Source organism: Triturus cristatus, chromosome 11 (assembly GCF_964204655.1).
Source record: "Triturus cristatus chromosome 11, aTriCri1.1, whole genome shotgun sequence".
Lineage (NCBI taxonomy): Eukaryota > Metazoa > Chordata > Amphibia > Caudata > Salamandridae > Triturus > Triturus cristatus.
The window spans coordinates 118,564,616-118,578,476 of record NC_140594.1 but is presented as its reverse complement, the minus strand read 5'-3'; the positions used below and the strand labels follow the sequence as shown (position 1 = coordinate 118,578,476).

The window sequence follows — 13,861 nt, the reverse complement described above, 5'->3', positions numbered from 1 at the left end:
AAGAGAACATGAAGCTCATAGACCATTCTCATAGCTCACTTGAAATTTTAAATCATAATGTATGGCATATAGAGGAGCTATGTGGAATCAAATATAAATGTGGATTGCCCACATTAAGATGGTATAAATCAGTGAACCCTGGAGATAAGGAACTAGTTGAATCAGCCAAGAAACAGTGTTTTTTATTTATATTCTCACAAATAGGGTGGTCACTGACACAATGCTGAGATCTCACTTGACACTCCTGTTAAAACCTGGGAAGGACCCAACTGCATGCTAGGCATATCGTCCTATTATACTCCTGAGCATGGTCGTGAAGATCTTCATCTCCATGTTAGTCTAGCAACTCCACGCTGTCTGAGCTAGATTGATGTCACCACAACTATCCGGCTTCATTAAAAATCACCATACCAGAGATAACATCCGATTGGAGATCGCTTTAATGGAGAGTGCCGAAAGAACCTGACTCCCGCTCGATCTTCTCTTGCTTGACACGCAAAAGGCCTTTGATAGGGTTGACTGGCAATACATAATCAAAGTCCTTGATAAGATTCCTTTAGGCCCCTGCATGAAGCAACTAAAATTGACAAATTTTCAAAAGCCTGGTACCACGAATAAAAGTTAGTTGCGAATATTCACCTCAGATCCCCATCACTAGGGGCACCAGACAGGGCTATTCCCTCTCCATGCTGATTTTTGTACTCGCTCGTAATGGAATCCTCAATTCAACACTGTTGGACCTAACGTCCTTGAGGTAGCTTGGCTCAGGTCAAAAGGCTTTTATCCCACTATGGAATATCGTGCTTGCACCTCACCCATCACACACCTTAGCGCAACACCACTTAAAGAAAAAGATGACGCTACACCAAAATGGGGTTCATACTCGGAAAAGACGTTTTATCCTTCCTTTTTAGGTGCACTCAATTAGCATTATCCATTACACTCAGGATTAACATTACAAGGTATTCAGAGCAACAGTGTGATTTCTTTCGTTATCCCAGTACAGCACATTCCTAACCTTTATCATATCTGTCAAACCAGCACCTCAATTCCACTTCATGTAACCCTTTCTCCAGGTGTACAGTGGGTCCACAGGTGGCCCTACAGACAGTTGGGTACCCTGGACACCTCACTACTTGGGCTCTGGTCTATCATATATGATCATTCCTAACATTAGACGCTATACGGATGTCTTATCTGGCTGCTAGGGTTCACTGTTACACTTGAGCTTGCACCTGTAGTTTCTTATTGACCAATAGTTACATTAACTTGGTTGAACATCTGCGTATGAACCATCTCAGCCACTGGGAACCAGAATTACACAATTGAATCTCGAGATTCTTATTGACCAATAGTTACATTAACTTGGTTGAACATCTGCGTATGAACCATCCCAGCCACTGGGAACCAGAATTACACAATTGAATCTCGCTTCTCCCCCTCTCATCCCCAATACATAGTTCACAGTCTCGCAAGGCACCGGTAGTTTCTTCTCTCCTCCCTGTATCTGGCCTTAAGTCCACCAACCCCCTTGCCTTTCCTCCCCTCTACTCAAGCCCTGCTTACTGTCAACCTCTTGGTTTTCTTCCCCTGACGATCGGCAAAATTTGAGCCGAGTTTTCACTTCTTCCGTAGTTGCCAGCTCACTGCACAGGCACAGGGGGGGAAAAGACCCTTTCAACCCAAAAGGAGGGCGGTATTGAGGCACACCCGCCTGTTTCCTCCCTTTAGGCTTCTCCAGCTCGGAGTCTCGCTATGGCCGACCCCCTGTTCTCTCACCCTTGATTCCGCTGGCTATTCGGCTCGAACTGGGGTCCCTCTTCGCAGCTCCGGGAAGGCTTCCCGCCTGAAGCAACCCGGTGAAGAGGCGCGACCTCCTCTGACTTCCAACGTCAGGGGGGGCGGCGCTTTGACCTCGGCCCCTGTCACACGATACGGGGGAGGCGACTTCCAGGCCTACTGGATGCGTCTCTCGTCAGCTGCTCTGACGCGTCGTCCACACGCCGGGTCTCACCCGGAAGCCCCGACTCCTGCTCCGACCCTCCCAGCTCACCGCAGGCCACTTCCCCGCAGCATCCAGCGATCCTCCCACTTGGGTCAGCGGCGGCGGCCTCCAGTTACAGCGCCTCTCCGGGTCTACGCACCGGCCCATGGAATCCCGGCCAGTGGCGGTGAGTCTCATGCGCGTGGGGCTTCTAGGGTACAGGTTACTTTCCGCCTCAGCGACAAAGGACCCATGAAGTCCCTAGCGCGACAGGTATTAGGGTTACGCCGCACTCTACTGGCACATTGCTGGGGTGGTTGTCACTCGGGCATTAGAGCGCTCAGCTGACAGAGCGCCTCACCGTTCCTCAGAGGGGGCTGAATTAAGGGTGCCAGGGTCGCACTGCAACGGTCCGGTAGTCAGTCACTCTTTCGCTACAAGGGCTCAATCCTCTGTTTCCAGAGTCCCAGGCAACCACAGGAATGAGAGAAGGATGGATCCAGACGGCAACTCCTCCCCTGGTCCTCCTTCAGGGATTCTGGCTACATGGAGGCCCTCATGGTGACGATGACCTCCAAAGTCATGGGCTGTGTTCAGGGACCGGTCAGAAGGTTGGGGGTGGTGTCGACTGATGAGGGAAGACGTGCAGACCCTAAGACCTGTCAATTCCCTAACTAGCGCAGCCACCTCCCCACTCAGGTGCCTTACTCCTGACTACCTCACAGCTCAACTAAGTCCTAAAATGGCCGCCCTGCCCTCACCTCTATTTATCACCTGGGGCCTGACTGGCCAGAGTGGCCCAGAAGGTTCCGGAACCTCTCATGGCAGTCTATGGTCCAGGTGCTGAGGTGACAGTTGGAGCCACCATTTTGTGAGACTAACCTCCCTCTTCCTGTTTCCTTATTGAAGCACCTTGCACCTCTCCCTCAAATAGTAAGGATAAGGCGCCCAGAGCCTCTACATCAACACCAAAAGTAGGTAGTGGACAGAAAAAAATGAGAAGGAAAAGGGAGAAGAATAAAAATGAGGAGGGAACTGCCACAGGGCTGACAGGTCTAACAAACACATACAGAGTAACCCAACTCTACAGGGACTACAAGTGGGCACGCAGCCATTGGCCTATTATTTATCACTGAGCCTGACACCTCGATCCCGCTTTTGAGGTAGAATTAGCCCTCTTTAGGGATGCCTCAGGCTTCTTGATAAACTACAAAAAAACATGTGGCATTAGTATAGTAGCCAACGTAGAAAACACCCAAACGGTACTGACTCAACACAACTTCACCTGGTTGCAGGAATCAATAAAATACCCCAGTAACTACTTACTGCACTCCTCGCCTGACGTATTTCAGTCCAATATCCCACCCTTGTTACAAGTGTTATACAAAGATCCCTACCATGGGGGCAAACTTGAGATTTAATGGTGCTATGTCATTTGCAGGAAGGGCTCCACAACATACCCTTCACCACATAGGGGCATATTAACAAGGGTCGGCGATAAATATCGCAAAGCGCGCTTAGCGCGTGCATATTTATCGCCGGCTATCTCTGGAATTTATCGCCCGGTTTGCGCGTTATTAACAACGCGCATCGCCGAGGCGATAAAAATTCCAGAGATAGTTGGGATATCGCCGTTTTCCATGGTGGAAAACTGCGATATCCTAGATGATAGGGCCTGTGGTCTTAGCCACAAAATCCACCCCCCATGTTAAGTATGCCTTAGTCAGAAATTTAACAGACGTTAAATTCCTGCGTTAAGGCATACTTAACGCGATTTTAAAAATCGCTACACTCCCTTGTTAATATCGCGAAGCTGCCTTCGCGATATTTTTCCAAGGGAGTCTTGTTAGGCACGCCTCCTTTGCATCTCATTAGAGATGCGATCGGAGGCGTGCTGCAAACGGGCGCTAAGTCAGCAAGACACGCCGCCTTATTAATATGCCCCTTACTTCTTTAGCATGCAACCCAGATTTTCCACCAGGACTACTGGATACACACCCCTCATATACATCATTGGGTGACTTTAACTACTAATAAAGCTCTCCATGAACCATCTAACATTTCCAAAACAAAAGCAACACCAACACAACATGCCTATCACTAACAATAGAATAATTCTAAAACCACAACCCAAATAACTTACAAACACAATGTCACTTGTCAGAAAGAAAAAAAATCAAGGGAAGACGTGAATGTATGATTGCAAGGTTCCTTAATCATACCGGACCACCACAACTCCCCATAGCAGTTACAACACCATTACCCATCACAAAAAGCCCACACATACAAACATATCTCAAAATTCAAATTTTTCTAACCAAACAACCCCCCTTCTGCCTCCACCACAAGCTTAAAGCACAATAGACCTCCAAAGCAGCCACAGCAAAATGCCCTATGCCCCTCCACTTCCACTCACACTACAGGACATGAAGGTAAAAAAACACAACACCTAAAAGCTTAGTCTTCAACACCAGATCCATCAACAAAAAGCTCTTTAACATCTTTGATCTACTCTCAGAAACAAAACTGGACCTCACTTTTATTGCAGAAACATGGCTCACAGAAGATTCTGCACCCACATGCCACAAAGCCACCCCTCCTGATTTTCTAATCAGAAACAAAAATCGTATTGTCAAAATTAGAGGAGGGCTGGCTGTCATCCATAAAAAAACTGTACAAATATCAATAATTAAAAATATCACCATGGACAGCTGTGAATCCTTGATGCTAAGATGTCACCCCACCCCAACTATAACTTATTGCTTCCTACCAACACCCATCTGGACCACCCGCACCTATACATTCCAGGAGGCCTCAACATATGGTTTGGAATTTAACCACAACCACAGCTAGCACAGCCAACCATGATGCTTTCAACCTACACAGACTGTTTCTGGCCAAACTCACTGCAGGACACACTCTAGATGCCACATTGGTACCCTTAGAGTAAGCCACAGTTACTTACAACTTCCCCGTTATCTGGAGAACCACAACATGATCACTTTCAGGATTAACACACTTATCAATGATATCACGTGGGAGACACCAAACACCAACAACAACAACAAACAAACTTTCAGACAATGGAAAAAGCAATCCAGCAACTCAACACCCACTTTGAAAGGACCACAATAAACATGTGGCCGAAAGACATACATACCTTCTACAACTAGAACTCCACTGCACTGAACAAACAGATACCAACAAAAACAACATCCAGGATTGACCACATTGGTTAATTCCAACATCAAAGAATGAAAATACAACTCAACATACCACTGCGGAAATAGAGAAAATCCGGAGATGGAACTGAACCACAAAAAGACAGCACTCTCCACTACAATTCACAATACGATGACTGTCTTCATGCCATAAACACATGGATGATGAATAACTATCTAAAGCTCAATAGCGCAAAGACAGAGATTATGACCTGGGGACAATTGAAAAAGTACCTGCCTACCGCCATATGGACTAAGGTAATTCAAGTCCCTCCAACAACATCAAAAGAAATTATAAATCTAGGAGTAACCATGAATGTAGACGTATCCTTCATACCGCATGTTAACAATTTCCCAAACAGTGCCTTTTACACAATGAAAACACTACACTATGTCGCATTTTCCCACACCTTGTACACCAACGTAAACTGTAAGTCATCCTCACACTCGTAATCTCCACGCTCGACTATGGCAACAGGCTATACCTTGGCTCACCCACATTCATCATACACAAGATACAACTCATGAAAAGTGCTACTGCAAGGCTTCTTATGCACCTTCATCCAAGAGAACACATGAATCCAGTCCTGCAATCAATCCACTGGCTACCTAGAGCTTGAAGGGCAACGTTCAAAGCGCTCTGCATTGTCCACAGAGCCTCCAAGGAAAAACACAGCTATACCTACAGGTTAAATTCAAGCAACACAAACCACACAGAACAATGGGCTCCAGGCTTGCGCCACTTATCATCTTACCACCTTGCTATAAGCAATCCATAGGCGGCATTGCTTTCTCGGTACAAGCCGTCAAGCTCTGGAAAACAGTACCAGCCAACATTAGAAGCATCCAGGAGCATATATACTTCCAAAGACAGTTGAAAATATTGCTAATTACTAATTAACTGCGCCACCGACATTCCTGCAACAGGATATAGACACACCCTCAAGTGCAATCCTCACATTACAACCCACAAAATGCAAACAACTGAACCAGCAAACTGCTTTCAATATGCAGGTAAGCTAAGAAGGATTTGCCTATGGTTCGCTGTGGCATTATATAGTTATATACCTGCATATATATCAGTTACGGCGCACAATAATACTAAAACCATAATATGCAGCAGATTATAAATTATACATCTTAAATTCACATAAGACATCTGCAATGAGGGTTGTCCCTCACCAGCACTGTTCAGTCACAAAACAGCCATCACCACATTAACAGGCATGAAATAACTGAAGAGATGTGTGACACAATGCTGGGCAATTCAGAAGATTTTATTATTGTCCACCACTGCACCTCCCAAATATCCATACAATGTGACCGCTTCTTTATATTTAACAAAGACACCCCGATATGGAATGATAATAAAAATGCCCATCCCAACAGATCTCTACTTCTCCCTCACTCCAGCCATGCGAGCTCAGGACTACAATTATACAAGAAATCTGAGACTGGACAGTCCAGTGTAGTAACCAGCTAAGCAGACTATATCATAAGAACGACCATTAAAGGACCTGTAGAGCTGTTCAAAGCTGAAAACCATAAAACTGCGGGTCTGTCTCTCACACTTCATCTTCCACCACACTGCTACACATTGCATCCCACAACATGATAACTGCACCTTGGTGGTCATCATGCACAACGTGGAAACACTTCCCACATAGAATCAAAACAAAGATAACATTCTTTCAACCACACACCCTACACAGTGTAGTGTGCTACCCATGTAGGCCAGCTCTTCAGTGCCCCATACAGGGATAGTAAATTATTTTTTATGTTCCAATATTCTTTATTGTTTTAATAAAGGAATACAGATAATTGAGATTATATAGAATACAATACAACAAGTCTTATAAATCATACCAATATGAGCAATTCATAAATAGAAGTATATTTCATGTAAGAAATAAGTTAAATGTAATACCCAAATAATGAATTGAGAAGAAAAAACAATTTCATGAAAGTGGTTGTATTGCTTGGATAAATAAATAATGCGAATAAAGAAGAGAGAGAAAGGAATGAAAGAAAAGGAAAGTAAAGACGAATAAGAGGAAGGGGGAGAATAATCAAGAGAATAAGCATGAGATGGGAACGCCTGCTTCTTTGAGAAAAATAGCTTAAGAGGAAGACACAAAAGGAAATTGAGCCACCAGCCCTTGCGAAGCCAAGTCCATGTATCTATCCAAAGACCTCCTAACCACACTAGAAATAGACGGCGTATAGTGCCTGTCTTCAACCAAGGTATGAACCCTTCGAAGGAATGATACCCAAGCCCACCAAGTATGGTACGATACTGAATTAAAAGATTTCCACTCTGTTGATATAATTTCAACAGCAATTGCTATAAACAAGTCTAGCATATGCATATCCGTATCATCAAGCGGTAACGGGGTAGGTGCAGCACATGGGTCTAATAAGATTAAAGCTATTGAGAGCTCAAAATTAATACCAAAAATTTGCAGTAAGTGTTTGTGGACCAATTCGCAAAAAGGTTGCAGTATCGAGCATTCAAAAAACATATGTTGATGGGTTCCAGCAACTAGTTTGCAACTCCAACAAAGATCGTTATCTTTAAGTTTTAGTTTATGTAGACGAACCGGGGTCCAGTGTAGGAGATTCAGAGTAAAAAATGTTGATTGAATAAGAGAAGGAGCAATCTTATTCCTTAGCAAAAACTTCCTGATGAGCTGCCAGGTTTCCTGTGAGATATGTTTAAAAGTATCATGTTCAAAATGGTGTAGCCATTTCTCCTGTGTAACAGTAGACTGTAAGGGCGACGTAGCAGATAAAAACGTATAAATCTTGGAGGCAATATGACCTGATCTGTACCACATAGAGAGAAGCAAAACGGTAGTTGACTCAGGATAAAAAGGGATAGTAAGTTCTATATAAATTTGCAATACAATACAATTAAGTACAATCTTTTGAAGCTTAATTTGTTCCCTACTGCAGCAAAAGCTGAGTTGAAATATCTCACTATTATTTAGAAAACTCTTTGAAAATGTACTACACTGGGTTGAACCATTTCTCTGATATCAACTTAGGTGAATGTTTAGGGCTGCTCCCCTTTCTTTAGTCAAAACAAATGAAAACTATTGAAAAGTTCATTTATTGGCAAAACCTGTTAGCTGGATGCATGTCTCTTTTAGCTTATGCATTTGCTTGTCAAACTTCAAAAAAGTAGAACACGTTTCTGTTTTAGATTAGCTAATTGGCTAGGACTCTGATATGGTGTTGGCAGACCTTGATGGCTTTTATTGGCAGGAGGAGCCCCAGAACACTATGTAAAGTGATAGTCACAAAACACTACTCGGATTCCTTTAGAAAGGAATTGTCTCCTTCTGAAGTGTTCCAGAGATGTAAGGAGCATGTAAGAAGTAGAGGGGAATGCAAGTACCAAGAAGGAAATGGTGAAAGGGGAAAGAATTTATAGGGAACCCGGATAGCTGGAAAAATTCCCAGGACTCTGTTGAAGGTGGCAGAAGCCAGCTGTGTATTATGATTGCACGAATGTAGACTATGTTGTGCTTCAGGTCGAAGCATTAGTGTCCAAAGGCTGACATTCTCCGCCAGTGGGAAAGTGCTGCTGTAGGCCCTGTTTTCAAGGTTTCACTCACATTGCTTTTCTCTTTACCTTTTGTAGTCAGTAGCTGAATGCGAGCAGACTGAGCGCGATGCTATCAGATTGGCCAATGAGATGCAGGCTGAATACTGGTCTGTTTCAGCGAAGACAGGTGAGTCTGAGAAGTGATAGTGCAGTGAACTATGGTGCTATGTCCATGCATTTACTATCGGCAGAGCAAGGAGGTGTTGATAGCTCTGACCAATCGGGAGATCTCTCACCTTCACAAGTTATCTTTAAACTAGAACGTAGAGAAGTGCCTTATCTTGGTTTGGTTTAAATCTGTTCAGAGAATTGAATAATACAGAAATGTGTTGTGTGAACTTGAAAGTCTTAAAAAACAAAAACAGCCCTTAAATCGACGAGGGAGCTTTCTGCTGCCGCCGACCACTTTGGGCCTACGGTCCAAAAGTAGGGTCTTTGGACCTGACCACTCTGATTGTCTGGCTGCAACAGAACATTTGTTGTTGCAACTGACATCGTGTAAGAAAATAGAGATGAGGCAAAAGGGGACAGGAAAAGCATACAAATGAGCCAACCCCTTGTTGCGAGCCCATGGTAGGTTGTGGCCAGGCCTTGCTCAAGGCCAGACCTTGTGGATAATCCCTGCTATACAGTGTGAGTTGTCTGCCCGCTGTGGGTTAGCCACATAGCCTGACTGTAGGCCATGCTCTCTGGCCAACCCCTGTTGCACGCGGCTGAATGTAGGTTGGCTCCGGTGGCTGGCCAAAGGACCCATTGCCAAACCCTCCATGCATGGCAAGTAGAGCAGTAGTGTATCGTCATGTAGTATATCATCAAAATGGATGTAGTATATCATCAAACTATAGAAATGCACTAAAATTAGAGTTATCGTTAAGATTGGTTATAACACCCTATTTTTAAAAAATGTCACTTAAAAAACATAGTTAAAGTACAGTAATCGCTATGAATTAAAACTGAAAAACCACTGAAATGCACCAGTTATGCAACAAGTAACAACCCCTAGTAATACTTGTCTCATTGATCTTAATGGTCAATTGATGGTAATGGTGATGTAGTACATTACTTTAGTAATTGCACCTGGTACACCAGTGGGGACGTCAAAAGCATTGCATTTGGTGATAGAAGCAACAAGCACAGTGGAGGGGAGAGGCACAGGGGTCAAACAAAGGGTGTAAGAATGAGAGAAATCTTAAGGGAATGTATACGATGAGGGTCACAGGAAAGGTGGAAACATATGGGAAGAACAGTAAACATTTTTTTTAAAACAAAATTTTAAACCATGTCCATACATTCAAACAAATGCATACCCAAGATATTTACCTGGACATTTTTATGTAACATTCCTGTATTGAAAATGTAACCACATATTTATTGCATACAATCACACAACAGGCTTAAAGATCTTTTTGTTATAGAGCAAACACCCTGTTCCTGCCTGCATCTACTCTGTTGGTTGGCCAGTTCCTAGTTATGCCTTCTACATTTTGGGCTTCCTGTGCGTGTCGTCTGACTTTGTCTCTTATGCTCGAGGTTATGGTGGTGTTCTGGTTTGTAGACTTCCTCTTCTGTCTGGACGTTGTTCTCTCTGCTGGGATGCCTTAAAGGATAACAAATGTCGACTGCACCTGCTCTGTTAGATCGTCATGATGTATGGATTTGGGTGAGCAAATAATAAGGAGGTAATGCTTTGATTACTTACCTGTAATTTCAATACTTAGATTATTCATCACCTTCCCAGTGCTTACATCTCTCCCACCCTCTTTATTGTGCCAATCATGGTCTGTTGGACTACGTTGGTAGTCAATTCATGTAGCTTCTGGGTAGAGGTGGTGTTCATCCGTACACCTGGTGGGGAAAAAGATTACATTTTTTTGTTGTAGATAGGTACCAGGGTGCCTGTCTCCAGGGTGTGGGCATCCCTTATGAAGTAAGGTCTGGGACAAGCTGATCCTCTCCCTCACCAAGGACCCCGCCACCGCCAAAACCAACCTCCACGAAGGAATGAAGGCCGTTGCTGAATGGATGAAGAACAGTTGCCTAAAACTGAACTCGGACAAGACGGAGGTCCTCATCCTCGGCTCCACCCCTTCCGCCTGGGACTTCTCCTGATGGCCGGCCACGCTGGGAGTTGCACCGACACCCACCGACCTCACACGCAACCTGGGGTTCATCCTGGACTCATCACTTCCAATGACCCAGCAAGTCAACGCGTCTCCTCCCCCTGCTTCAACACCCTCTGCATGCTTCGCAAGATCTACATATGGATCCCCACCGGAACCAGAAGGACGGTCGTCCAGTCACTCGCCAGCAGCAGAGTGGACTACGGCAACGCCCTCTACGCGGGATCCAGGGCCAAACTCCAGAAAAGACTTCAACGCATACAGAATGCCTCCGCACGCTTCATCATCAACATCCCCCGCCACAGCCACATCACAGCCCACCTGAGAGACCTACACTGGCTCCCCGTCAACAAGAGGATCACCTTCAAGCTCCTCACCCACGCTCACAAAGCACTCCACAACGCCAGACCAGCATACCTCAACAAACGACTCACCTTCTACACCCCAAACCGCCAGTTTCACTCCGTTGACCTCGCCCTCGCCACCGTTCCACGCATCCACAGAACGACCACCGGCGGCAGATCATTCTCCCACCTCGCCGCCAAGACATGGAACACCCTCCCCATCCACCTGCGACAGACCCTGGACCTGTTGACCTTCAGAAGACTTCTCAAGACCTGGCTGTTCGAGCAGTAGCAGCACCCCCCTTCCCATCCCCCCACACCTCCCTTCGCGATTAAAGAATTAAAGTAATGAGATTACAAATAAGTAATCAAAGCATTTTCCACAATCGGGGACAGCATGAAACACTCTAAAACATGCAAAGAAATATGTTGTGCTGTTGATGTATTATGTGTCATATCATTACTGTACTGATGCTACCCAGTATGCTACCCAGCATTACCTCCTCGTCCCTCTCGCTCATTTCCGTTACACAGTGAGGCCCATGTGCCTTGTAGCCACACCCACTACCCTTATAAAATATTCACGCCTCCCCTCACATCTTCTGTTCTTTTGTGTTTGTAGACACGGATGGGTGAGTGCGGTTCGCTCGCTCCAGCACGGGTTAATTAGAGCTGGTTCTTCTCTCTTACCGGCTTCTTTTCTTCTGCAACATTTCTTCCTACCTGGATACTTTCTTAGTCTGCCTGAATGCTTCCCTTCTCTGTGAGTATTTTGGGAAGGGCAGAGACTCAGGAAGTAGCACACCTTCCTTGAGGCTGGTCTGCACACGTCAGAGCTGTTCTCTGATTCCGGTGCGGAAAAGTAGTGCAAGAAGCAGCCTGACCGTGAAGCCTAACACAGAGGGAGTCCTTGGGCTATGGAACTCCAGGGGGCGTGCCTGGGCACTTCAGAGCAGTGCTCTGTCTGTTGCTCTGACAGGATGGCACAGAGGCACCTTGGTGCTGCATGCTTTTGGCCCTTTCATCGTGGATTACGGGAGTGCTGTGCCTCTCAGAGTCTGTGGTGTATGACAGCCTGTTGAGATGTGGTGCTCCTTTATGCTGGCAAAACAGTCACTACAGGTAGGACAATCTCTGTTATAAAATGTTTAGCTGGGCTGTACTTTTGTGATTGGTTGTTTCCTGACCTATGACCTGGCCCTGTTTTCATTGGCTGTTGGTTTTCAGGAACCATATAAATGCTTGGGGCATTATTTAAGGCACCTGCATGCTGGGTTTTGAAATTCATTGGTAACCATGGAAGGCAACCGTGGAGAGAAGAGGCGGCAAATTGAGTCGGATTCAGGGAATGAGCTGGAGACTGGGCATGCTACCCAGTCTGTTGGTGGCGCTGGCTTGCTTTCAGCTATGGAGGTACAGGCCATGATCAATGAGGCGGTTGCCAAGGCGTGTCAGCTAAGAAAAAGTCTAAGCTAAGCATTTGGACAAACCTGGAGAGTGTGACTCAGACTCTCGTCTTCTCCTATGCCTAAGGCTGCGGGTGGGAAGTATGTTTCCTGTGAGGAGCTGTCTCTTATACTGGACCACATAAGAGCGAATCTTGGTTTAGAGCCATCTGCAGTGCCTGAGCAGGGGGGAATATTTCACCAGTATTCCAATCCTGCAGGGGTGGCTTTGCCTCTTCACCCTCTGATTAAGGAGTCTGTTTTATGAGGGTGTAAGGATTCTGGCCATTTCCAGGTCCCCAGATTCATGATGAAGGCCCATGTCCTGGAACAGGGGGAGAAATTGTCACATTCGGTGAAGGTCGATACTATCCTGGCTCCGCTGATTGGGCATTCTTCCTTGAGTGCGGAGAACTGCTCCCCGTGGGATCATGTGGACAGGAATCGTTTTCAGCTGCTAATTTGGCTTTGAGAGCAGCGTCTTATGCATCCCTGACTTCTCAGTCTTTGATTAAGGATTTGGAGATTTTGTCTGATGCCCTACAGGAGGGCTCGAACATTTCTGATCACTTGGTGAGCCTGGAACTGGAGGCTAGGCTGTTGTCTGATATTTCAGAAGATGTGATTAAAGCAGCATCGGTGGCATCCAGTGCTACTGTTATGGCTCAGAGGCATTTGTGGTTGCGGGATTGGAAAGCTGATTTCACTGACGAGTGCTTCCTTAAAGTTGTCGTTTGATGGGCACAAGCTGTTCGGTGACCAACTGGATGATATTATTAAGAAAGCGTCTAAGTGCTTCAGGCATTGAAGTATCCTCCCTTTGAGCCCCTGGAGTCGGTGGAATTCCAGATTTTGACACTGAAGGTTTTTTTCTTGGTGGCGATTAACTCTGCCAGGCGCCTGGGTGAGTTGGGTTCTTTGTCCTGCAGGGCACCTTTACTTTGAATTTCTGGGGATCAGTTGGTTCTGCGGTCGGGGCCTTGGTTTGTGCCTAAAATCAATTCTGCTTTTTATTTGCAGCAGGAGGTCATCCTCCCGGAGGTCTTTCCTGATCCTCAGTCTACGTAGGAGGTTGAGTGGCATGTGCTGGATGTTCGATGTGCTGTTTTAATTTATCTATCTAGAGTTCAGGATTTC

At 45.5% G+C, this 13,861-nt stretch overlaps 1 protein-coding gene across 1 annotated transcript in view; it reads left to right on the top strand.

The window, feature by feature from the left end:
• RAB36 (RAB36, member RAS oncogene family) overlaps window positions 1-13,861 on the top strand; it is a 135,695-nt gene that overhangs the window by 64,942 nt on the left and 56,892 nt on the right. Inside the window, exon 9 of the mRNA XM_085633321.1 lies at window positions 8,852-8,942. Coding sequence (XP_085489447.1) covers window positions 8,852-8,942 — 91 coding nt within the window. The remainder of the gene's footprint in view (window positions 1-8,851; window positions 8,943-13,861) is intronic.